This window comes from Trachurus trachurus (genome assembly GCF_905171665.1).
Source record: "Trachurus trachurus genome assembly, chromosome: 5".
Lineage (NCBI taxonomy): Eukaryota > Metazoa > Chordata > Actinopteri > Carangiformes > Carangidae > Trachurus > Trachurus trachurus.
The window spans coordinates 24510435-24538265 of record NC_139896.1 but is presented as its reverse complement, the minus strand read 5'-3'; the positions used below and the strand labels follow the sequence as shown (position 1 = coordinate 24538265).

Here is a 27831-nt window from a genome sequence, read left to right as displayed (position 1 = left end):
ACCAGAGAGCATGTAGCCTACCAAACTTTTGTGATGACTTTGCATGTCAAATTTTTAATTATTCCAGTACTGTGACTGTTTTAATGACCAAATACTTGCAACACAGTATTTTATGTTAAGTTCTTATGTTTGTGTTAGATGTTGTCTGTTGGACTTCAAAACAGAAGAAGAAATAGTTGTTATGCAACAAAAAGGGGGCTAGGGTTTGTTGTTATAAAACATGAACTACATGTCACCTAAATGGCACTAGATAGCCTGTCTTCCTTAAGGACATCATTCAAACTAGTTCTCAGTGCTGCCACCACAAACAAATAGTTTAAATCAGTCAAAATGCACCTAAACAGCACACAAATCATGGCAGACCATAAGAAGACTAGAAGTTTGCAGCTGCACCACTGACCCCATGTGGCTATGATGTGCATTACAGAGAAGAGTTAAAAGCAGTGGGAGGGGGTTTCATGTTCAGTCCATCCTGCATTGTTGGATGGATTAAAATAAACACATTGATCATCAGTGTTATTGGGTCATTAAAAGCAAGTTTAGAAAGCTGAATTGATTAGATTCTTTAATAATAGAATTGTGTTTGATTTATTATAGTAAGGAAGTTCTTAATCAACCACATAGGACAGATTGGAGAGTGAATGCATCAGTAAATAACCCTGCTAATGATGACACACACAGCATACTATGCACAGACTTCTCATCCTATTTTAATAGGAGAGGTCATCACCATCACCAACAAGGTCATAATTCTGCTAATATTAGCTGAGTTGCCTTAGCAAGTGTGAATTTATTTGGAGTTCAGCTGTACAAAGTTGTCTCTTGTGTTATTTACAATTGACAGTAAACACATCTTTGTCAAAACTCATTAATAAATTGGTTAGGGCTACTATTGGCTTTGCCAAAAAACAAAAATAGACTTTATATTAACAGACACAGATGGCTGCTACTGACACTGCAAAATATAAAATATGAAAAAATATCACATCTAATTTTGGTATTTGGCAAAAATTCACTATTAATATAATGTTGATAAATATTTATAAGAAATATAGCTTTATTTTCACATCCTTATATTTGTTGTTGAGAAATATAGGCCACTGCTGTCATTGTACATGAATGTATTAAGTCTATGACCTCATGTTATATCTTTGTTTGCCACTGTCACCGCTGTTGCTGAGCTGTTGTAGACAAAATGTGAAAAAAATCGTCGAATTTCTGTCTTTTCACTCGTTGACTCCGTCTTATTCGACCTCTGTGTTAATGAAGTAGTCTAACTGTTCATGCAACGTTCGTATGTTTGATAAATATTCAAAAATATAAACAGATTTTTTAATGCAGAAATTGACTGTCACGGAGCGACTGTTGATAAAGTTTATTTGAATGAAAGTCAGCTGCTACTCCGCTTCAGGATCACAACAAACATGGCGTCGGGAGGCGGCTAGCTGGGTGCAGAGGCTCCACATCGTCCTGAACCGTTTTTTACCTGGACATTTTTGTATTAAATAACCGATCATATTTGTTGATCCGATCTCAAGATGGAGCCGGCCCCTTTTCCAGAGGAAACGTCGGAGAGGAAAGTGTCTGTTGTCGGGTCGGAGCTGGTGGAAAACTACACTGTACGTTAACGTTAAGCTCTGTGCGGTTAAACGTCCGTTAGCTTAGGTTGTAGCTAGCCTAGCCGCAGGTCTGTTCAAGTGACAGCGAGTTAATGTCACGCAAGATATCAGAACAATTAAAACACGAGACGTTTCGTTATTATACTTAATTTCTTTTTTGATTTCAAGCATTATGTATTTATCCAATGCTTAACGAGAAAGAGCGACATTACCAACATGCTAACAGCTAGCTACCGGGGCTAACTGTCACCAACAGTTTCAGGTCCTGTCACCGTTTCCTCAGCAGAGATGACAGATCGGTGCACCTTGTACTTTCTCTGTCAGGGATTATATCTGATGTTTCTAAGCCGTAACGCTGTGTACTGTTAGGTTTGACAGACAGTAACCACTAACGCTGCTAAAAAGAAAAAAAAAAAGAAATCATGATTGTGGAGCCTCACAGGCTGCTCAACTAATGTCCCGAATTGAAACTAAATCTCCTGTAAAGTATTTTCGAAAGATTAAATTGGCGACATTGTAACTAATGGCTAACTATTGATGAGAAAGCCAAACGTTCATTTTTTTCTAATTTTTTTTTAATTAAAAATGAAGCTGATCAGTGTAGGAGTCACAGGAATAATGAGGGAAAGTGAAAGTGAGGAATCATGCTTTGAAAAATTAAGCCACGGTTTTTTGTCTGTTCTGTTCAGACTGAAGATAAAGCACACCTGTGTTTTTCAGTCTAGTTATTTGGCTCAGACAGTTGATGTCCATCTGTATAGCAGTTTAGCCTGACCGCACAACTCAGCAACAAATCCAACTTCCTTATTTCACCCCAGTTTCTCTCTGTCTCTTGCTAAAGCCATGGGAATATTCATCTTCCACCATCACATCTTTGCGAACACCATTAAATATATTTCCGTTTGAAATTCTGTCTTTATTTTGAACATCTATTTTTTATTCCATTGCAGCCTTGAAACTGGTATCAGTGTATTTCAGTCAGGTTGTAATTGCTGCTGTGTGTGTTTCAGGTCTACATCATAGAAGTGATGGATGGAGAGCACAGATGGACTGTTAAGCACCGCTACAGTGACTTCCACGACCTCCATGAGAAGGTAAGAGGCCTGAGCTTGAACTCATTCCTTTTGTTGTTTGTCTAGTTAAACTAACATCACTTGCTCTTGTTTTTAATTTAGTTTTGTGGGACAATGCATGAAGCAGTTTTTCTCACTGATTGAGGGTTAAAAATGTTTAATTATGTACTGCAGAGCACCAAACACTAATAATCAAATTTACTCTAAATTTAATTATTCAGTTATTAGAAATAGATACAATCAAAGGTAAAGCAAATGGCAAAATAAAAGTAATAAAATGAGTGCTAACCTTTTATGATAATAAACTCAAGAGATATTCCATTTATTTATCTTAATTGCTGACAACGTTATTATGAAATGAATTGTCAGTTTAATCCTGATATGTGTTTTCCTCCAGCTGACCGCAGAGAAGAAGGTTGATCGGCGGCTGCTTCCTCCTAAGAAGATGTTAGGAAAGAACTCCAAGAGTTTGGTGGAGCGGCGGCAGAAGGAGCTGGAGCTGTACCTGCAGACACTGCTGCAGCAGTTCCCTCAGGCCACGCCGACTCCACTCGCCTGCTTCCTGCACTTTCACCTCTACGTGAGTACACCTGAGACTGTCATTATCTATAACCTCAGACTATGTGCTCTTATCTGGTACTTTGGTCATAGTGGCTGGAGTAAGTGGGTGGACGCTGCAGCCAGATGTGACAAGCTGGACATGTGGTTTCAAAGCTGAGGCCAGGGTTCTGAGCAAGTTCTTTCAGAACAAACCTTTTTTTGAAGAGCTTGCTTTTAGTATGAGTGCAATGTTATGTTGAAACAGGAAAGGGCCTTTTGTCAAACTGTTGACACAACAATCTTTTGTGAAATCGCAGTGTGTCTCCTAACTTTGTTGCAGCGAAATGATAAATTCTTAGAGGACTCATTTGAAAAGCCTGCCATACTTATTTATTTTTGCTCTTTTATATGCACATATACCTTTTTTTATTAAGCAAAAATATTAACCATTCACTGGTTATTGCCTCCCCAATGTGATAATTTACTGCTCTTAACTTGCTTATCCTGGTTTGTAACTGCCAATTTAATATCTGATGGGCTTAAATATCTGGTCTGATAAATAGCTACCCTCTTACTAAATGCTGTAACAAGTCTTCACCACAGTAAAACCAGGCACGAAGTGGGATATTTGGGCTGTGGTGCAACATGACTGTCATGTCAACAGTCATAGGATGTAATGTGAGGGATGGAACAAATTCAAAATAAGTGGTGATTTTTTCCCAGGATGAGAAGCTCTTCTCCAGGTCAGTTTTAGCAGTGGTTTCAGGCTTTGTAATGATCAGTGACTGTGATCACATGATGCTGACGGCACAAAAGAACAGTGTTGTCTTAGTCCTCAGGATCCAGCAGATTAAACAGCTGAGGGAAAAGGCTTCTCATGTGATGTGAGTTGATCAACACATGACAGTCCTGGACAAATAAGATGTGAATAGTAATTAATCATCTGCATTGATACTGTATCAGCATGTACCTATGATGTTGCTTTGGAGAAAAAAAAAATGGTTCAGTCAGTGTTGGAGGTGAAGTTCAGGATGTTCTGGGTGTTATTCATCCGTCTATAAATCAAAGGAACGTCTGTCTGTCCATCTGTCCATCTGTCCGTGGGGTAATCCCCTGCACTTAAAAGGTTGGCCTAACTGACTTCACATTGGGCATGTGTCTTGCTAATGTTACGACTAAGTGCAGTGCTGATTTCGGTGTTGTTTGGATTAGAAAGGGAAGAGAGAAGAAACACACTTTGCCTTTCGCCAGCCCACTGTTGCCATTCCCCCTCTCACACAGCACAGCACTGATCATCATCACTGCTCAGGTAACGTAAACGTTACCCTGTTTGCTGACTTCATTTGTCACGCCCGGTGGCCTTGGCCTCAGCGAACACAAACAAGGCCATAGACTCCACTAGTTTGTCCCTGTGTCATGTGGGTTTTCCTCGGGGTGCTCCAGTTTTCCCCACACTCACAATTTTGCACAATAAAAAAAAAAAAACATTTCTATTTCTGATGGAACTTCTTGTAAAGTCACTGTTAAACCCACACATTTTGAGTATACATGATGTCTGTACTTTATATTCTGTATGTTCATTCATATATAACATGCATGTTTTTTTTTGATCCCGGTATCGTATACATATCCCATAACAAAGTAAATTGATTTCAGTATAATTACACCCAAATGGGGACATCACAGGACAAAATAATCCCATTCTGCAAATTTATATTGGAAATGTATCTAAGGTTATGCATATGACTCTTCACAATTTGCATTAATCTGATTTATTTATTTATTTTTCCGACAACAACAGAACATGTGAAAAATTGACCTCATAATTTTGCTGTGAGTTTCAAATGTTAAACATGCTGAAATTGCTTTCTTTTTTGACCAAATATTCAAAGTGTGATGTTTGTCTTGGATGAAGAATTCTCTAAAAGACAGTGTTGAAAACCACTGGTCCAGAGAGTGTTTGTTCAGCAGATAAGAAACAAGATGATTTAATTTAGTTTGACTAATATTTTGAAGTGATTCCAGATGTTCACAGACTGTTTGTCTCTTTCAGGAAATTAACGGCATCACAGCAGCATTGGCTGAGGAGTTGTTCCATAAAGGTAAGCTTCACTTGTGACCTGTGACCTGTTTTCCCTCATCTACAGTTTCTAGAGCTGTTAACAACCAATGAAGCTCCTTCAGCGGAGTGGTGTGTCTCTGTCTCCCCCCGTGTAGCTGTAGACTGAGGCTTGTAACTGCTAAAAAGCACCAGGTGCGATGAGGAATGTGTTGACACTATATACTACATTAATCAGGGACAATATCTATTGATTGATCAGTTGGGTGTAAACATGGTTGCATTCAAGTCGCTGGTTCTCTTCACTCTGCAAAAAAACAACCTTTGCCTCCACAATGAGTCTGACATAATGTGAAACCAACATCTCCACAAACAGCTGTTGAGCAGCTTTGATACATATTTCTACATATTGGATTCAGCACATTTTGTATTTTGTGTAGTGTGTTGTGTAGAACCCCAAAATAAAATTACAGACGGTACATCAAATACTAATTTTAAAAGCCTGTAATCTGATGCAGCTGAGTGGTGTTACAGTGTGAGTGGTTTTCTCAAAATGATTAGTGTTGGGGTGCTCGGTGGTGGAGTGGTTAGAGGACATCACATGTTGGCATAATCCGAGGCAGTGAGGGCCGGTTTGAGTCCCGACTGAGACAGTCTTTACTGCTTGGCATTCCCCCGGTCTCTCTCCATGCTTTCCTGTCTCTCTTCACTGTCATGTGGAGTAAAGGCATAAAATGTCCAAACAATAATTTAAAGCTAGGGTTGATGTTGAGAAAGATTGATCATGAATATTATTATTAGATTTTTCAGATCTTTCTCATCGTCTTTCTCAACGTTGTCCATAGCTTTTCTTTTTTTTAAATGCAGATATTGTGAACATCTGGTTTGTAGCAGCAACAGCTGGGGATAAAATGTTGAAATGACATCTTGCACAATGAGCAGCTTAGAATGATTTTGTTTTTGCGTGCTGTAGGTGAACAGTTGCTGCAGGCGGGCGAGGTCTTTTCCCTTCGTCCTCTGCAGCTTTACTCCGTCTCCCAGCAGCTCCGTCTCGCCAAACCCACCTGCTGCAATGGAGATGCCAAAACCGACCTTGGGCACATCCTCGACTTCACCTGCAGGCTGCGATACCTGAAGGTCACACACCTCTTTATTTAACTCAAATCCACATCGCACACAGTTTACTGTTTTCTCCTGACTTCCTGAGAGCAGCAGAGAGACGGTTGAACTTTCTTACTGGTTTTGTCTCTGTTGGTCAGATCTCTGGCACCAGTGGTCCAGTGGGAACCAGTAACATCCAGGAGAGCAACCTGCCCTTCGACCTGTCTTTTTTCAAATCATTGCTGCAAATAGAGGTAACTGTCTTTCCTCAACACCACTAATTTTGCATGTGGGCTGATTGACCCCATTTCTTTCCACATTTCATCCATTTATCCGGACACTTTAAGTGCTGGAAGCTTTGTCAAGTCTCCTGTCGTTGGTAATTTCATTTGTGTATCGACACATAAAGAAAAGCTCCAGTCAAGATACAAGTCATGGATAATTAAATTAGTTGCGGCAGTGTAACTGATGTGATAATTTCTCCATTTTGGATCTTATGCTCTCAGATTGAAAACTGAAAACATACTTATTATACACTGTATCATTTAGTTGTTATATGTTAGAGGAGTTGTATGACTTGTTTCATTGTGATGATTGCTTTAGATGTTTTTCCTTTTGACTGAGGCGAGAAAGTTGGTGAATAGATAAAGAAAACATCTGATTGGCTGATAGACTTGAATCACTAAGCAGCGATGTTTCTTGCATCACACAGAGCAGCTGTGTCTCAGCATTAAAGTCCAAAAATGAAAAATACATGGGCTGGGATTTGATCAAGGACACATGACCTACTTAGACTGCTGGTGGTTTTACTCTGGCCACAGACTCATGATTCATGTCCCTCCTCTAACTGAATAACAGTTAAGATGTAGTTGTGTCATCAAGTGAAAACAAATACTGGTTATGATGATAAGCAGCCATGAAGTCACATGCTGTATCAGTCGAGCCATTTAAGCTCAGGTAATGATGTAATCATGTTTTCTGGAGCAGTAGTTGATGAGAACAAGCTGATGGAGATTGGACTTTTAAAATTTCCGTCTGTCCTCAGATCAGTGAGTGCAGCTCGCAGCAGATTCAAGGTTTGCCATCGCTGAGGTCAAGTTTGGGGACTATGAGTATCCACCGCTCCACAGAAACCATGATGGTAAAGTTGAGATTAATCGCTTTAGTGCACATGTTAAAGCAGTGTGTTGTTGTGGTTGTATACATACTGATGTGTGCGTTGTGATGTGCATGCTGACCTCCAGTCGATCCTGGTCCCGGAGGCGAGTGAGTTCTCGCAGTGGGAGCCCGAGGGGGCGGAGTCTGGCTGTCCCGTTACTGCCGTCATCCCAGTGTGGAAAAACCTGACCACGTTGGACATGAGCCACAACTGCATCTGCACCATCGACAGCTCAGTGGTGAGACGAACAGACACACACACAAATAGAGCCCAAAACACAGTTCAGTCGATAAGTGTTTGAAAGTCAGTACTCCTCACAGGAAAAATACTGACTGACTTTGTATATATTTGTATAGATTTTTTTTCATATTTAGTTCAACACTACAAGAAGTAACTCTCTGGAGTGAAACACAGATTTTAACCCTGAACATAATAATGAAAAATACATGATGGTCGATAGAAATACTCAGTACAAATAGATTGATCTTCTACTTCTTGTACCAGGAGGTCAGAATACACTTTCACCTTATATCACATGCTCTGTTTTTAAAGCTGGGTATGTGAATGAAGTAGAGTAAAAAAAAAGGTTAATGTTCCATTTATTAATGTCTGTGCACTGATGGTGGATTTTTCTGTGCTGCAGAAACTGATTCGTAAGGTGGAGTTTCTGGATCTGAGTTACAACCAGCTGTCCTCAGTTGAAAACCTCCAGGTATGTGGCAGCGTGACGAAAAGCTCATCAGCTAAGATCAGTCGTCCTTCAGCCTGCTATCGGTATCATTTCGGGGGCTACAACTAATGACTCTTTCTATTGTTGAAACATTTTAGAATTATTTGCGAGATTAAGATGTATTAATTGCTTAGTCTATTAAATGTTGGGGAATAAGTAAAGATGTACTTTAGTCTAAGGTAATGCCTTGTTTTGATAAACAAGTTAATGGTTAAAAGAGGAACACAGCAAATTCCCACAACAAAGAAGCTGCAGCCTCAGAATATTTATGATGTGATTTTATGTTGCATTCACTTGAAATGGGATCAAAACTTTGTGTGGAAAGTTTAAATCAAGATCAATAATCTTCAAAGACTCTACTGATGTTATTTTATAAGATTTATAAGTGATACAGTCTTTCTTACCTTAGTGAAAAAAACATTGTAGTTCCACAGAATTGATCAGACCAACACGTTGCATCATATCGTGTCACGTGAAGGCAACGGTCAATTATTGGTCTTTTGTGTTGCATCATTAGTAGTTTCTGCCTTTGCCTCCGATGAATGATGTTACGAATGTAACGTCTCACTTCAGTCAGCAAATCTTATGAAATAAGTTACAACATGAGAGGTATGTTAACTTACTCCCTGCAGTTAAAATAGACACAGACAGCTCTGCACATACACTGAAGCCCTTTGAGACAAACTGTTTGTAAAAACGGGCTATACAAATAAAATTGCCTTGCCTTGCCTTGATCAGGCATAACATAAGATCACTGACAGCTGAAGTGAACAACACTGAATATCACTTCATTCACGCCCTCAAAGTTGATGTGTTAGCAGCAGGAAAAATGTCTGTGTGGTCTGATCCAACAGACGAGCTGCTGATGCTCCAATAGCTGAAAAAGTTCACGCCGGTTCTGATAGAAAGGTGTGAGAATAAACAGTGCATCGCAGTTTGTTGTGTATTTGGCAGCAAAAGGAGGACCAACACAATATTAGGCAGGTGGTCATAATGTTATGCCTGATCGTTGTACGTTGTCCGTCATTAATGACACAGTACAGAACTAGTTGTTTTGTGGTTGCAGCACCTGTACAACCTGGTCCACGTGGATCTGTCCTATAACAGCCTGCGGGTCCTTGAGGCTGCTCACACCCGTCTGGGCAACATAAAAACCCTCAGCCTGGCCGGAAACCAGCTGGACCGACTGACCGGCCTCACCAAGCTCTACTCTCTAGTCAACCTGGACCTCAGCCACAACCAGCTGGCCCAGGTAACCACACCGAGGAGGTCCACGTGACATTGATAAATAAACACAATTACAGCACAAGAACCACAAACAAACATGTAGAAACATAATCTATCACTTACAGAAGATATTGGAAAAATTATCCAGCTGTATTTTTTTCTGTTCTTTAATTTTTCCTGTGTGCTTCTGTTTCCAGTTGGAGGAGATCAGGAACATTGGCTCTCTGCCCTGTCTGGAGAAACTCAACCTGTCCAGTAACCCCATGTGCATCATCCCCGACTACAGAACTAAAGTTCTGGCGCAGTTTGGAGACCGTGCAGCAGAGGTACGCCACCAGAACCACCTTCCTGTTCACATTCAGAGTCACACAGCTTCTATCTCTCTGCTGTTACTGTTGCATGTCATTTTATTAAAAGAAGAGTTCATTTGCAAAATGAGCTGAGGCATTGTAATTATTCTTTTCATAGTGTTGTTTTCAATAAAACTTTATTTTTTTGAGATATGTCTGTTTTGTTACATCTCAAAGTAACTCAACTTTGGTTTGACTGATATCACCTTATGTAAATAAAAAATAAAAAATAAAGATTCTAGAATCTTTTAAAAACGGAGTTATCTGCTTTTGCAAATGAACTCTTCTGCATAGGTTAATGATCAACACCACAAACACTGTTTCTTCCTGTTGGTTGCTGTTCCTGCTGTCACTGCAAATTTACTACTGCCACTAATATAAAAACTGCTCATACAATTCCACAGCTATATGTTATTACACCTGTATTATTAAAAACAATTAAAGCCGGGGCACCTCAGTGGCTCACCCCGTGGAGCGCAGCCCATGAAGGCTCCTCTGATTTCCTGTTTCTCATAGTGTCCTATCATAATAAAAGCCTAAAAAGACCCAAAATATATCTTAAAAATCAATTAAATTGTGGAGGAAATACAATATAAGGTATTGCATTAAAGTTTTGTTTAGTTCAGACAGGTAAGGTGGTGTCTGTGTTGTCGTTACATTGGTTTTATTGAACTCTTTGCTTTGTTAATCAATGGCTTGTGAAGAGGGGCAGATTACATGAGATTTATTTTCATTCTGCTCCTTTTTATTAAGGATTCGATACTTATGTTATGATGAAACAGCTGTTTGTTTATGATGATCTGTTACTAATACCGGAGCCCAAAGCTGTGTTTGTATGTTGACGGATTATGTGTTTGTGTCTCAGGTTTGTCTAGACAGTAAAGTGACAACAGAGAAGGAGCTAGACACAGTGGAAGTGTTGAAAGCCATTCAGAAAGCCAAAGAAGTCAAAGACAGGATGAGCAGTGGCGACAAGAAGGTAAACTACATCACACTGAAGTTCACTGTCGTCATTTATTTGAGAACTTTTAGGTTGTTTTTGCACTGTAAATCTGTATTATACTTACTGTTTTGTATATTATGGCTGTCTGTGTATTTATTAATTATTTTTTCTTGTAACGGTATTTTGATGCTTCCCTGTGGCCATATCCCTCTAGAAAAAATATTAGTGAAAAAGGAAAAAAAGAAAATTGAGCAGGGAGTTTAAGTATTAGACCTACTAAGACAAGATAATAATAGTATCAGCACGTATGTAAGCACATTGACAGCTTTCACATGATGATTATCACACGGAAATATTAATTAATTTTTCACTCATATCCAGTGTAAATGAGTCATGTTTTAATCTCTTTTAGGACTGTGGGACAGCAGAGCTATGAGGATTTTACTTGGCAGCACTGAATATGAAGTGAAATGAACTCATGTTGTGCACTGATTTGTCTACTCAGGTTTTGCCCTCTGAACGCTCATGAGCCGCACACAGCCACTGTCGGATGACACATCCTCGTTAGTCATAGGCTGTTGTTGTAGCTTTCAGATGATGAACTAACCCTGAGAGCTGCTGTAGTGGATTTATAAATCTAACCTGATCATAGACCAACATCCACTAATCAGAGGTGACCAGTAATGATCCTGATATCAAGTTAGTCACTAACATGTCCATTAAACCCGGAGATTTATAAACTGTTACTAAAACAGGAGCCATCACAGTGGCCATGTTCATTAGATACCTTTGTTAATCACATGCATGTGTGTTGTTTGGGTCTGAAAACTGTAGCTGCAAACCAATTATTAGACCTTTTAGTTGACAAAAACTGTGCACATCAGCAGCAGAGTAATGAATCAGCTCGAACTCTCACAGGGAAACATTTTGCAAAACAATTCAGCAACGTAAATTAATCTGTGGTTTTTATTACCTCTGTTTTTAAGGGTTTAGAAGCAGCCAGCAAAAATGCTTCTATACATATCAATGATCTTTTTCTTTGGTATATGTTCATTAATGTGTTTATACAAAGTTTATACTTTGGCCACTATGTGCATTAAATAACCTGAATCAAAACATGCAAACCACTTGTTCAAACTTTTAAGTTTTATACCATATATGTGCCTTTTATTTTTAAGGCCTTTTCGGTTTTATACTCATGAGCAAAACAACAGCTGCTCACAGATGTTTTCAATGGTTCATGGCAGAAAAATACTCACTGGAGCTAATTCCAGTCAGTGTTTACAGCTTTAAGGAGAAACCTGTCGTGTGTCTGTGTTTAAACTTTCAAGACACAAATATAGCTCTTGAACTCCACAGATTGGTTCACAGTGTGTATGTCATTTTACAAGTAGAGCAGAAGTTTTTTTTAGTTTCAGATCTTTTATTTTTTTTAGATCATTAAGCTGGCTAGAATCAGCTTCAGTATATTTGAATAGTGTGGCTGCCTGTTGCTCTGCTGCTGATGGAGCTGCTGGTTGCAGGTGTTAGGATGTGATCTGCGCAATGATGTAGGTGACTGCAGCCCTCTGAAGGCTTCCTCCTCTCTGTCCTCTCGTCAGATCAGTGAGGAGACCAGGCTGGCTACTGCTGCACCTCCTCCCCTCTCCTCCTCCTCTCCCCCCTCCTCCTCTTCCTGCTGCTCCTCCGCTGTCGCTCCTCCTGCTGTCACCACCTCCTCTTCCTCCTCCTCCTCTTCTTCCTCCTCTTCCTCCTCTTCTTGTCCGGTCCAGCAGGCTGCCTGCCCCAGCCAAGGTAATCATGTATGTATCAGGCTGTGCAGGGCTGTGCGAGGGAGGAGGGAGGGAGGAAGGGAGGGGGCAGCAGCAGTGGTGTTTTTTATTTTTGCTGTGAGGCAGCAGCCAGACAGGAAAGAGTGAACTGTTCCTCCACTCTTTGTCTTGAATGTGAAATGGGCGATTTAGAAAAACAGTAGCAGGATAAATTCCCAAAGTTGAAGTAGATATGTGAACAAGTACCAACTGACTGCACTTGTTGGTTCTTAAGCTAACAGTTATTTTCATTACTGACCAGTCTGTCACTTGTTTGGTCAGAAAATGTCAGAAAGTAGTGAAAAATGTCCTTCACAATTACTCAGAGACAGAAGTCACAAGTTTTTACATGATCAGTGACTGAAAGGACCACATTTTATTGTTTTATTTAATGATTTTAGTAATTTTCTTTTGAACAATGCTTTTAGTAATTGGCTGTTCATGAACAGCTGTAGCCCTCTCCAATTTCAGTCTTCGCTTCTTTGTCTCTAATTATTGAGACCAGGGATTGTGAGTCTGTGTTCTAGTTTTACAAACATGTTAACAGACTTAAAACATGGAACACATCTAGTCTCAATAACACTTATTAAATATAAAGTATTCATGGTGTTAAATAGTTCCTCTGTTCTTTATCCCTGGAGGTCAAGGTATTGTCTGAAAGCATTTGTTTAGTGTTAGTGGAGGCAGCCAGGAAACCCTGTCTAACTTGAGTTTAGCCTAGCTTAGCAGACTGTAAACGGGGGAAACTGCTAGCCTAGCTCCACCTGTCGGACTTACATATCGTATAGTTTTTATTCAACAAGTTGAATAGATTTATCTGGCTGCTGCCCTTTGTGAAGATAAACAAATGTTATCTTCTGATATATGATATGGCACTTAATTTGACATAAATTACCTTTTATCAATCTGGTGGAAGTCAGCAAGAATTTTTAAATATAATGTTGTCTCCTCAGATAATGAGGATTAGCACCACAGCGGCTAACATTGATGTAGTTTTCCACCGTGTTGCCGACTCCATCAGGAGCTTTTATCATTGGGGATAAACAATTGAATTAATTGATCATATTATTACACTGCAATGGGGGAAAAAACCACAACCTGTGTACCAGATGATGCTGATGAAGCTGATCTTCTTCTGTCACTCCTGATAGTCTTGTTTTAGTCTCTGACTCCTCAGCTCTTTGTTTCTTGTTAGCGTAGATTCTTTAGTTCCTGCTCAGACTTGAAACAACATTATCCGTTGATTATAACTTTAGAAATGATGATTGGTTACAGAAGAATAATAATTAATCACTGACAAATAAACACTGAAGTCTGCTCACGTTCACTAACCTCCTTTTGGTAAACTGTGCAGGCTGCATACCGTGTGTTTAAACCTGAACACAAATCCTGTTAGTTTTTTGTGAAAATACGCATTATCTTTATGAATACAGTAAGTATCAGTATGTTTTCTGTAAGGCCAAGGATGTTTATCATTTTAGATGATCACAGTTTAACTTGAATCGGTTTAAGTCTCAAGCTGGTCTCCCAACATTATCATGAAAATCAGTCATCTTCTAAAACTCGTTCATTCACTCATTTAAAATATAATGGCGTGAGCGCTGAGCAGTGCAGAGACTGTTAATTTTCTGCGGTGTCTGTTGACGTCCTCATTGGCGTCACCGATCCGTCTGGTTTCCTGTTTGCAGATGTGACGAGCAGAGAAGAAGCCGCAATCCCCCCCAGTGCTCTCCCTCCTGTGGCTGCTGCACCTCCCCCTGAAAGCTTTAACCCCAACACACACCTTCTGTCTGCTGAACCTACCCAGGTTGATACCTGACACACACACACACACACACACACACCTGAAACACCAATGTGAAGAGAATCTGTTGCCATGACAGCCAATAGGATATCACTGAAGAAGAGAGTGGTTGTTGAATCATGGGGAAACTGGACAGGAGAGGATGCCTTTTAGTTACACACACTCTGTTGATATTCACCAGCTTCAGTTGTGCAGGCTGCAGACTGTTCATGCTTTGAGTTCAGTGCAAATAAGCATTTTACATTTAGTGCCAGCATGCTAATGTATCATAGTAAACATCACCGATATCACCCGTTCAGCGTTGTTAGTGTCACTGTAAACAAGAAGTTAGTGTGTTGCTGTGAGTATTTAGCTCAAAGCAGCTGAGGGAAGGAGAGGTGCATGAGTCACACAGATGAAGGCAGGATTTGCTTTGATGTGTGTTTACAGTCAGCAGGGCTCTGATGTTGCTGCGTGTTTGTGTGTCTGCAGAGACAGCAACCTGCTGTCAGTCTGTCTGAACACACACACTGTGGAGCTCCCACAAGTGTTACTCCCACTACCCCTGCAACTACAACCACTACTGTCTGGTCAGTATCAAATAATGTATTTCTCACATAATCTGAACAAACAATTAACTTTTGATTTTTTTGATTGATGTCTACTGACGGTGATTCCACCTCAATGTTTCAGGTGACTGGAGGACTTTTAATGTAGAACAAGTTTACAGGGAGTGTGAATTGGTTTGACAGTGTGATCCAGTATGTGACAGTATAACCCAAAAGAAGAGTTTGCAAATAAAAACAGGAGAGGGGCTGGAAAACTTGGAGACTCACTAAAATCTCCTCATCTGCTGTTATTTAATTACGATAACACAACTGTAACTATTTCAACAAGTACAACTAAATCAGGACATTTTAGGAACTACAGGAGGTCAAGATGGAGGCAGGTGTTGTTCACTATGTGTCCAGCTGGAGGCGCTGCTCTCCTCCACTGGGCAAGTGAGGTCACGTCACCATGACAATCAAAATGTCATTATAGGTTATTGGTCATTATTCCCAAATGTCTTATGCCCTGTTTTGTTTTGTTTTTAATTCCTGTTAAATTGAGTTTGTTAAACAACAGCGCATCGGTTTCATAATGGCAAACTGAGTTACTGATACTGTGTAATTAAGTCTTGTCTTGTCTTTCTTGTTTGTGTAGTCCATCATTATGTGTATTGTATTTATTATATTGTTTTATTCCTTGTGGTGTACTGTTTGGTGTACTTGTATTTTATTTATTTATTAGGGACGACGGATGAAAATAATCTGGCATATTTACTGCAGTATTTCTTTTTAATATACCAATGTTCATTAATATGCGCTGTCCCTATTAAATAAAATGTTATTACGGTATTATTATTATTAAGTCATATCTGCGCAGGTGTGTCAGCTGTGTTCAGCACTCTGCGAACCATGATGAACCCCTGTTTCTGTCTCTCCGCCCTCCAGTTGTGTCTGCTCCTCCCCCGGACCAGTTGAAACCAGTTGCTGGATGTGCAGTACCACCTGCTGTCCTCTACTTCCTTCTCACCTGCTCTCCCTCTCCTTCTCCAACAAAGACTTCATTACCCAGCTCTCCCAGTGTCTCAGTGCCACCCTAAAAGAGCAGAAAAGAAAAAAGCAGCAAGAGGAGGGAAATGAAGAGAGGGAGGAGGAGGAGAGGTCTGAATCCAGAGAGGTTCAGTCCCACGTGGAGGGCACCGAGGTCCGCAGTCCCAGGTGATTCAACCAGGAACTTTCTCTCTCTGCCGTCTGGGATTTTGAGACATTCTTGCTGGTTGAGTCTAAGTCATTCAGACTAGTTTCTGAGATCTGACTGGTACCTCTGAGATCCCCTAAACAGTGGTTTTGATGATTCATATTAGGTCCTGCCAGTTTATAAGTTTCCAATAGTTTTGAGGATTCTTCGTTTTTGGGGACTGATGTGGGAGATCACTTAAAATTGGTGGTCCCTATGATCTCCAGGTGGTTTCTTGCTTTTCAAGTTGTTTCTCTGTTTGTTTTTTTTAGATTCACATAGATTCCTTCTGAAGCTGAGGATTTTGACTTTGACAGATTTACAATGATGTCTAAGTTCCCCTTAGCGTCTCATTCCAGGACTATGTCTACTATACAGATATCTACAGCTGTTACAACTACTGTTATTATAGACAGTGAAAGTCGCACACTCGCTCAGATACAGTTAATTAAGTCATACATTATCTGACATTTGGCTGTGAAGATAAATGAAATGATTTCAGGTTTAATCTCAACTCACTGTTTAATGCTAATTTTTCCAGTCCAGGCTCCAGGGACGGATACTTTGAGATGGGTCTGGATGACACTGTAGACGAGTCGGTCTGCTCCTCTTCTACCTCACTCGCTGCTCCTCCTGCAGAGGAGCTTGATGGCCACCAAGGTGGGCTGCCTGATGAGGAGGAAGAGGAGGAGGTGCGCGTCAGCAGGGTGCTGTGGTGCTACTGCCTCCAGGTAGAAGAGCAGGTGGAGCAGAGGGAGGTGTGCCTGGTGCTGACAGACCGGCTGTTGGGACTGCTGTTCCTGTCCAATGATTTCACATGGAACAAACAGGTCGCAGGTAAAAAATTAGCTTTAAGTCAAATACCTTGTTCAAATAAATACTGCTTCTGTTGTTGTTATTTTAGACAACTTTGAAAATAACAGTGTTGGAAAGGATGAATGTGATTCTAAGCTCTGTGTGACCAAAACAAACACAGATCTGACAGACAGAAGCATCACCAGGCCTGATGCAGAACTGTGTTCACCAACAGGAAGTGAAACAGATGTTTCAGTCTCAGTCTAGGGACTGTTTCATAGAAATGGAAAAAACAACAATGATCAGAAAAAAATATGGTCAGGTCTTCATTAGAATTAAGATTATGAATTGAACTTTCCACAAATGGACATTTATTTATTACTTTTTATTCCTCTTTTTTTTTGTTTTTCATCACAAAGGTCAACAAGGCAGACAGCAAAGGTTTGCCTCACTATATAATACCATAATGCCAACAGAAGTTATGAGCTATGGAAAAACCTGACATAGTTTTTTGTTGGTATGTGTTAAACAGAGCTGAATGAATCAGCGACTATTTCAATAATTTATTAATTGCTGAAGCCATTTTGTCAAATATTTCCTAGTGGCAGCATCTTGAGCTTTTGACGCTTCATAGACAAAATAGAGGTAGTAATACTGTTATTACTCCTGTTTTCTGCAGACCAGGATCGGAGTCCACCTGTGAAGGAGGTGCTGTCAGGCCTGCAGATGGACCTCCTGCTGCCTTACTCCCAGCTCTTGCTGTCCACCCGAGGCGAGCTCCCTGACTGCTGCCTCGCCTTCGGGCTCCAGTCTGGTCCAACCCGCTGGTATATCTTCTCTGAAGCTGAGGAGCTGCGGCGGACCAGGACCGAGTTGACAGCGCTGATCCAGGTCAGAGAGCAGCACACGATCCAACTCGGTGAACGGGTCAAACCGGGCTTTTATGTAACATGTAAAAATGTGTAAGAGTGCACATTGTGAAAATGTTGACAGAAGAAACATCCATGAATCATAAATCAAGCTCGAGTCTGATGCTGTGTGAAAACAAAAACATTCTCACTTGTTTTTCCAGGCGGCAGACCCGGAGCCCCCAGACCCTCCTCAGCTCCTCCCCCGTTCACTCATCAACTCCTGGGAGCTGGAGGAGAGCCAGGGAGCCCAGGGAGGCTACCCTGCCCACCTCCTCCTCTCCGCCTCCTCATCCTCCACCTCTGCTCTGGACACCCACCCCCTCCTGTTGGACATCGTGACGCAGAAAGACGACCGCCATCTCCCCTCTCTCCTCTTCCTCACCCACCGACACGTCTGGGTGATGAAGATGGACTTCACAGAGCTGGCAGAAAAAGAGAGGAGCAACGCCGACCTTCACAATTCCTCCTCCTGGTGCAGACTGGTCCGAGTGCCCCTCGGCTCTGTGGTGCTTCACCCCAGGGAGAGAGCAGCTCAGATCGGGGACAGAACCCGAAACTCCTCCTGCCTTGGAGCAGACCACTACCACAGGTACGCAGGCTGTGATTGGATGAATGCAGCTGTGGACTGCAGCTCTGTCCAGCACAGTTTTCTTGTCATCTTATACTTTTTGCACTGTTTAGAGGTTCTTGCTTGTCTGCATGTCACATTTCAGGGCTCAAGAAAGAAAACAGTATCAGAGTATCACTTTTTTTTATATACATATAATTTTTGCATTAGGTTAGATACCCAAAAGTGTTGAGTAAGGAGAAATCCCTGAATTCCCAGAATAAATGGTCATAAGCTATATTAATTATATTGTTATTTAGTATAAATCTTTTATTATTTCAGTAATACACAAAGATTAATAGCATTTCTGCATAAAATAGCACAGTTACAATGTTTTATTAGTTTTCTACTTTAGCTTCTCTGTTTTTGATTATTTTAAGTATTTATATTTCCTCGATCATATTGTCTCCAGGAGGAGTCATGGTGTGGAGCTGCTGCTGGGAAATCAGAGGCTGCTGCTGCTCTTCCCTCTGGCCCAGGACAGGAGCTCCTTTTTGGATGAGCTGAGTCAGCGCAGAGCGTCCCTGGAGGGGCTGAAGATGTTGGCCCTGCCCAAACCCTGCAGGCCCTGTCCACACCAAGGAGAACGTACCCAAGGTGACAACGCTCATATACTCGGATCCAATGAACCTTTCTGGTTTCTTCTCCCTGTGTTACAGTCTTGTCTGACACCTCCTGGTTGATTTGTTCTCAGACCATTGCAGATCCAAAGACCAGTGCCGTTGTACCTGTACCAGCACCAGGAAATCAAATATCTCCAGCAGGTAGACTTCTGAAGCTCTTCTGTTTAATATATTCAGATTCTTTTTTTTTATTCTTATTGTGAACAGTGTGCAAATATCATAATTGTTGTTTGATTAATGCTAAAGGTTCAGCTCATGACATCTCAAGGTCACAACTGTTTTGAAAGCTATTTCAAGAGATTCTTATCAAAAAATTGTATTTTCGTTATGTTTTTAATTAATGAAAGACTCTCCAATAACAACATCAATCTGTGCAAGTAAGTTAGATTTTGGTGAAATCCAAGAACATGATCTGATTTGTTCTCAAAACCAGACTGAATGGCTTTAGGAGGGCTATACATTGTCTTATCTGTCAACATACGTGACATCCTCTTCTAATTGTTGAATTGATGCTGTTGTTGATTTTTATATTCAACTCTTACTTGACTTTCTACCTTGCATCTCTCATCTTCCTCCTTCCCCCCTCCTCCCCCTCAGCTGGGACTCCTCCCGTCTCCAGCTGGAAGAGAACCAGCCGTCCCCCCACCTCATCCCGGGTCTCACCCCAGGACTGAAGCTCCTGGCTGGGCTTGGAGGACAGCAGCTGTTGGCCTTCTTCCACAGATATATAGCACTGGTAAGACAAACACACACACACGCAAAATGATGTGCCTATGTTGCTTGTTCCCTGTTTCTCAATATTGTCAATGCAAAATCTCCTGCCACCGATTTTCAAACTTAAACCAGAGTTATTAAAGGTTTTAATTTGAGTGGTTGCAAGTAAGAATTATTTTATTTATGAAATAATTCTGTTTTTATTTATTGTGCCTTTTTTTATGATTTAAAAGATGAATTAGCCTAACTGTCCAAATGATTGTCTTTTTTTCTATTGATAACATAAACTCACCTTCACTGACTCTTTTTCTAACAGATGATTAGAATTTAGTTTTCCCAGTTGACTTTTGACAACTGATGAAGCTCAGTGGTGTTCAGTTCTTGTGCTGTCTTTTCAATAGTTCCAGCTTAACTTTTTTTTTTGTCTTTTTGCTTTGATTTGACACTTCTTTAACAGTCTGAGGCGGAGGAGGTGAGACAGATCTTGTGGCTGTCTGTGGTTCTCTACAAGTCTCCAGAAGCTGAGCTCACCTGCTGCCTGCTGCTCTCCACTGATACAATCTACTTCCTGTTGGAGGACTCCGCCTCCTCGCTCGGTCATCACTCAGGTAGGAGGAACAGTCATGATCGGCCCAGTCAGAGAGAGAAAAGATGCCATGTAAAACCACATATTGTCACGGGAGTCTCTGTCGCTTCCTTCTTTATGATGAACATAATCACATGACACTACAGCTCAGGGAGAGTAATGTTAAGCTAGCACATAAAGAAATGTTACTTTGTGTGTTTGCCTATAAAATCATTACAGCCTCAGAGGATCATTAAGGTGTCTGTAGGTTTTCAGTTTTAGTATATCTCTCCCCCATTTCATCGTTATCCCTGTCTCTGTCTGTCAGTGTTGGAAATTACAGACTCCGGAGATCCAGACGTGTGTCTGTGCTGCTGTCTGTCCATCAGACTGTCTGAGCTGCTGTCAGTCAACGTGGGACTGTTCGACCAGTACTTCAGGGTCGTAGGTCAGTGGATTGATACGCGCATTGTCTCTGTCTGCACACAAGTTAAATATTGAACCACTGCTTGATGCTGATATCACTCTACGTCTCTCTCCATGAACCCTTTCTCTGCAGGTCGTTCAGCCGACCACATCGTGTGTTGTCTCAGCAGGGACAGTTATGGGACGGGCGTCTTTCTTCAGGAGCTGATGTCGGCTCTCAGTCTGCAGGAGCAGCTTCCTGCTCCGGAGCCGTCAGATCAGGACTTCTACTCCCAGTTCACCAACACAAACACAGGTATTAGTGCTGGGACACTGATCCTCAGATGTAATATATTTTTTGAACTCCAACCTCAAAGTCCCTTCCTTTCAAAATTGTCTTTTGCTTATTATTTCACTGTACAGAGTAATTAAATAGAATGACACAACCAAGATGTTTTTACATTGAACTCAACCTATGGATACTGCTATTGTGTTTGATTAATATTTTTCTCATCTAAGATAATAAAGCTGCTTGTTTTATCCTTCCTGATCGAATCTGAGCACAGACAAAACTTATGAGGTGACAAATGTGAAATTTGTCTCCCCCTGCAGGTAAGATGCAGAACTACGAGCTGGTCCACAGCAGCAGGGTGAAGTTTATTTATCCCAGTGAGGAAGAGATGGGAGACCTAACCTTCATTGTGGCAGAGAGGAAGACTCCAGCCAGCGCAGCGTCCTCATCATCACGCTCCTTTAATGTCCTGCTGTACCTGCTGGTTTTCCAGGTCAGAATTTCTATCTCTGCCATTTTAGGGGAATTCATATTGAGAGTTATTTCCCCACAGACATCAGTCCATCCATGCGGTTGATTTCATGTCCTTTTCTTGCTGCTTTTTAATTTCCATTCGGCTGCACCATAGGTAATGAAAAAAATGTTGCAATTATTTTGGCAGATATTCCATCCATTTCAATTTCAGGTGGAAAGATTGTTTTGCATTTCACTTTCACTGAAGAAATCCAAAAATTATGTGTTTTTTTGAGGTCTTTTATCAAACGTGTTACATCCTCTTGAGAATAAAATTCATAGGGTGAAGTATCTTTGTACAACTACATCACCTATGATGCTAAGGATGCACAACAAAGTTGTGACACATTTTACCTAAAAAAAACCCATCTCTGTTATATTGCATTTGGCCATATTGCTATTTCATTTACTTTTCTTTGAATAAGGCAGCCCTTATTTCCACTAGTGAATTTGAATTTGTGCTGGGTTATTGTTTGAAACTACTGTTCGAAATAATAATTATTCTCTCCTCCTTCCTTTTGTGTGTTTCCAGGTCCAGATCCCCAGCCAAAGCTCCGCCCTCTCAGGCCACTCCTCCTCCACTTCAGCCTCGGCCCCATCTCCTGTGCTCCAGCCCAGGACCCTGATTCTGACCAGCACCGATGTGTTCCTACTGGATGAGGACTACATCAGCCATCCTCTGCCTGACTTTGCCAAAGAACCTCCCTCCAGGTGAGCACACATGAACCCCCACCCCCTGATACCACCACATTTAAATGCCTTTACCTGACCAGGTGAAACGGTCAGTCGGCAGAGCTGGTTCCAGGCTGATGAAAAAGAAAAAAAAAGGTAAATGTAAGGAATGACATGCTGCCTCCTCTCTGTTGTTGAAGAGCTGTAATTTGGCAGCAAGTAAAAAAAACAACAACCTCTTCCCTCGTATTTATGATCGCTGCTGCAGGAAAAGAGGAAGAAGAGGAGACACTGACTGGCAGACGGGATACAGTGTGTGATGTGTAGACAGCTCAGTCAGAGGGAACACGTGGCAGGGCTGAACTCAACATTCACTGAAGCCTAAAAACAGAAGTGCAAGAGCATTGAGTCAGTCACAGCGAGGAGGAACAGCGGGGTGTATGATAATATGACCCAGATTTAAACCCCTCTCTGTTTATCTCATTCATAAAACAAAACATTTGAAATCCAAAATGCTACTTTAAATGAACAGCAGCTCTTGAGAGAATCACAAGAGAGTAACACAAGCAGCATCAGAAGCAGAGACAGAGCAGATCTGCTGCATCACTCCGTCACATTGCTGCTGGGTGGCGTGTGTTTGTTTCTGTTGCTCTGCAGTTTTCTGTCTCACAATGTTGTTCATGATGAAACTGCTCCAGTGGAAACTGATTAACCTTCATAGAGCAGATACAGATCCATACACTGAGGGGCAGTTTGAAAGTTTACTCTGCCACCCAATTCTGGGTTCATGCTGGTGCTTCTGTAATCAGCTCAGTACAGCGCTACGTCTTCAGGGCAGGAGGCTGCAGTGAGAAGTTGCTGGTCTAGCTGGTCAGCATGCTAACTTAAGTCAAAGTTTGCTTTCCACCTCTGTAGACAGTTCTTGTTGAGCAAAGGGATAAAGATTAATTCTGAAGTCATAATGTTGTCCGTATTTTAAAATCTATATCACAACTCCTGATCAAGCAGGTGTAGAACACTTCTTCTTCCAGCTGCAGAAAGTTTTTACTTTTTTTTTTACTTGGTCCACTTGAGCTATTTTTTTTTATTGTGAAGCCTTTTCCTCCTTTGTTTTTTGAATCTGAAAAAAAAAAAAAAAGATTATAAATGAGCAAACTATTGGTTTGTTTTCATTATACCAAGATTACTTCCTGGAATCTGGGAAATACTATGGGGAAAATGTGAGGGCATGGTTAATATTTTAGGTGACACTTAAAATACAATTGTTTTATTTATCCTTTATTTAACCAGGTAAAATGTGATAGTCAGCTGTGTTTTCCTCAAAGAAAGTGTGTTTGACTGAGGTTCCAGGGTCTGGTAGTAGTCGATCTCATCACCGGTTTCCTGTTCTTCTCCATCATCATGTCTTCTTGCAGGGAGCGGTACCAGCTCCGTGAGGCTCGGAGGATCCGGGACCTGGACCGGGTTCTGTTGGGCTACCAGACGTACCCTCAGGCCCTTACTCTGGTGTTCGATGACCTGCCCGGCCCCGACCTGCTCTGCCACCTCACCATGGATCACTTTGCTGCCGGAGGGGAGGAAGCTCCACTCAGAGGCGTTTGCGCCAGCGGGGGTGCAGAGGGCGAGGTCCAGTGGTGCGTCTTCGTCCCAGGAGCCGACAGCAGAGAGCGGCTGATATCGCTCCTCGCCCGCCAGTGGGAGGCTCTGTGCAGCCGGGAGCTTCCTGTGGAACTCACCGGCTGATTGGTCGACAGGGAAGTCGTGACTTTTCAGCACCTTGGTTGGTTGGTTGGTTGGTGGATGGAGTCGTCGTGTCACTGGGATAATTGTCACGGGGATTTGGGGCTTGATGAGTTTAAAGGCTTCAACACGCTTCAAACGAACACCTCAGACGCCGAGTGGCGCGTTAACGTGTGATAAAAGTGAAACCACCTCTGCCATTGTGTTGACACAAGAAATCGATTGCCCACACACCTGGCCAGGTACTGTGCACTGGTGGGAGGAACTGGGAATTGGAGGGAGTGCTGGAAATATGTGGTAGGAGGGAGTTTCAGATCGAACAAGCTCTTTGTTTGAAGCATGTTGACACCTTTTACTGTGGGGACATGGCTCTGCTCACACAGAGAAAAACTAAGAGGGTTATTGGGACCCAGTGGACGCCAAACCAGTGTTACAGACAGTCGGAGCGACGCATCACCTCATGAGGAGCGGGAATAGAGGGATTTCTTGGCACAGCCTCACCTCCTTGTAACATGTCTCACGTGGACAAAACTTAATGATTAATTGTTTGACAGACAGACAAAGAAACAGACAGACAAAGAAGCAGACAGACAGACAGACAGACAGACAGACAGACAGACAGGTGTTGCACAGCAGGGGGTGCTGCAGACAGTCCACAGGAGTTCTACTTGATTTTATTCACTATTACTTTAAAGGAACAGTTTGTCATTTCTGGTAAATCCTCTTGTTCTCTGTCTTCTCCAGAGTTGGATGAGGTGAAGGAAGGATATCACTTTCATCTTTGTGTATAGAGTACGGAGCGGTCCAGGACATGTTTAGCCTAGCACAGCGCAGAGATTTGAAGCAGGAGGGAAACTGCGAGCCTGGCTCCGTCACAAGTGGAAAAACAATCCCCCACCTCCAAAGCGGTTTGTGTTACATGTTGTTATTTATGTAGCGCTGATCTTAAAACCAAAAAAATCACATTTACATATTTCATTTTTTTTTTACACATGTTCTGCCTGAATCCAGATGAGGAGACAAGAGGTTTTCCCAAAATGTTGGACTGTTATTTTAAGACACACACGCACACAGCTGCTCAGCACAATCTGATTTCTGAACATTTTATTCCTTGCACATTGTAATGAAGCAGTATTACAAAACTGTATACTGAAGCTTTTTATTAATATTGTATGATATAATTGTTACTTTGGGACAGATTCGTTGTACATCCTGAAGCAGATTTTGTACTAAACATGAAGGACCTGGTGACGTTTGCAACACAAACTCTGAAATGACATATTTAGTATTATCATTGAGTATTATTATTTTTTTTAAATATTTTTCTTTATGTTTTGTTTGTCATGTCATTTGTATGTTACTGTTGACAAATGGGAAGCCAGCCACTGTTGGACCTCCCCACTCTTCACCAGTGTTGTTTACATTCACATTGTTGTCTTGTTGAAGGGGAACGCCACTGCATTAAAGTCAAAATGAAATCTTCCAATGTAAAGACAATTCCTGTTTGGTTAGGCGACGGTGGTTTGAATCTTCGAAAATCAGCAGGATTCGACCGCAGGCATCAGGCTGTTCAGCTGATGCAGCGCTTCAACTAGAAAACCAGTCTGACTGTGGGGCCAGCCAAATGTGAGTCACACCAACATCAGCTGACACAGTCACGACTGAAGTCTGTTTTAACAGGTATCATGAAGACCAGAAAAATAAGTTTAAAAAAATCTGCCACTGGTATGGTGGGACATGAAACTGACACAACACCAATGAAGGTTCAACATTTGTTAATTGTAGTGCAGTAACTTGAATTAATAAATTCTTATTAAATTGACTTGCATCGTTTTGCAGTAATTGTATCATGATAACATTTCAGAGTTGAAATATTCTGGTATTGGTTTCTGATGAGGATTAATGCTCCAGGCTCTGTGTTGGTGTGCCAGTGTCCCCTCAGGCGCTGGTGAAAGGCGACGTGGTGAACGATTACTGATAGAAATCATGGACAAAAACTACCAATATAAGACTCTTGTAATGAAGCAGAATTATTCTTGAAGACCTTGAGGAACAGTATTACTCAGAGAATGACACTGCACAATGAATCACCACTTTAAAGAATGGCATAGACCTGAAGTCCTGCATGAGTTGGCAAAACTCCATGAAGCGTCCAACGCTCAGCAGCTGAGGAGGTTTGTCAAGGACTTTCAAACGGCTCCCAGGACTAATGTTGGAATATACAGTAGATTTCCTCACCTCTTGGACCTTATATCTATAAGGTTATGGATATAAGGCGCTCCGTGGTTCACTGGAGTCCCAAAGCTTTAGAAATGGCTTCGTAACACTTTCCAGACTGATAGATGTCAGTGACTTTGTTTTTTCATCTGTTCTTGAATTTCTTTAGATTGCGGCATAATGGGCTCTTTGCACAACTCCAATACTTCCTGAACTTAGTGCTGCTCCTTCATTTCCTGTCTTACATTATTGGACAACCTGATTAATCCAGGTGTGTCTGAGTGGTCACAATGGTCAGACACACCTGGATTAATCAGGTTGTCCAATAATGTAAGACAGGAAACAAAGGAGCAGCATTAAGTCCAGGAAGTAGTGGAGCTGTGCAAAGAGCCCATTTGTTGCTCTTTGAGATCTCTTAGCCTACTTCACCTTCTCAGACAGTTTCTATTTAAGTGATTTCTTGATTCGGCTGGTCTGGCAGTGATTGGGGCTGGATGTGGACAGTGAAATTGAACTCAGCTTTTCAAAAAATTAGATTAATCACAGTTCATGATTTAACAAGGGGGGGGTCATTTACTTTTTCACATAGAGCCAGGAAGGTTTTTTTTCCCCTTAAATAAATGAAAACATCATTTAAAAACTGCATTTTATATTTACTTGAGTTATCTTTGTCAAATTTGAACATTTGTTTGATTATCTTGAACATTTAAGTGCGACAAATATGCAAAAAAGTAAGAAACCAGGAAGGAGGCAAATACCTTTTCACGGCACTGTGCCTGTATACTATATATACAGTATATACATGCATACATACATACATACATACATGCATACATGCATACAGCCAAATAAAAAGTAAACGATACAAACGATTAAAATAATTGAAAAAATCTTTCAGTTCAGCATTTTTAAATTCCTTTCTTTGGCCCTGATAAGATGGGAACCATTTGTCCTTCAAAGGGCACAAAAAACATCTTAAAAACACAAAAAGAAAGAATTCCTCAAAAGATCTCGTCAGCAGTTCATTGTTCTACCCACTCAGTGAGGTTTTGATGACTTGGCAATTCAGGAACACGAAACAAAATGTCACCTTTCAACTCATTCAACTTCCTCTATTTCCTGTCTGTCGGAACTGCTCGTTATGAAGTTCGACTGATTTCCTTCTTGGGGACACTAACGGGCCCAAGGGAAGAGATACTGTACCAGGAAATGTTTGATCAGCAGAACTAGTTATCTGACCTCTGATTGGAAAGAATTTTCAGCTGTCATTTAATGAGAACAGGATTTTCTGTTTGGGTCGTTTGGAAGTGACATTGTGCCATGATGACATGACAATGCATTTTGGAGGACAAACAGGTTTAATAATCAGACTGGGAACAGGGAACACCTCAGAGGACAGTGTTTCTTCTGTTTAGGATGCTGCGTTTTGTCTTATTAGCTCATTGAAAATTGGTAAATGTTTCCTGTTTGCACAATTGATGAATTCCCATAACACAGTGTGGTTCAATCAGTGACTTTTCTACATGACAGCAACCTGGCTAATGGAGTTGAGGATAAGTGAGGGGGAGGGGAATCTCTGATCTCCCACATTAAAATGCTG

The 27831-nt window shown here is 41.2% G+C and overlaps 1 protein-coding gene across 1 annotated transcript; it reads left to right on the top strand.

Moving 5' to 3' along the window:
* Positions 1–1417: 1417 nt before the first annotated feature.
* On the top strand, positions 1418–25756 carry nisch (nischarin). The gene is made up of 28 exons (XM_083971103.1): positions 1418–1619; positions 2630–2713; positions 3090–3272; positions 5286–5334; positions 6265–6428; positions 6551–6646; positions 7438–7533; positions 7637–7789; positions 8195–8263; positions 9348–9533; positions 9706–9834; positions 10724–10837; positions 12403–12595; positions 14301–14419; positions 14888–14985; positions 15889–16158; positions 16719–17014; positions 17652–17863; positions 18045–18472; positions 18903–19087; positions 19185–19254; positions 19711–19849; positions 20285–20435; positions 20721–20840; positions 20952–21113; positions 21410–21582; positions 22135–22313; positions 23690–25756. The coding sequence occupies exons 1-28, from the start codon at positions 1539–1541 to the stop codon at positions 24015–24017; spliced, it is 4527 nt and encodes a 1508-aa protein (XP_083827229.1). The 5' UTR covers positions 1418–1538; the 3' UTR covers positions 24018–25756.
* The last annotated feature ends 2075 nt before the right edge of the window (positions 25757–27831 follow it).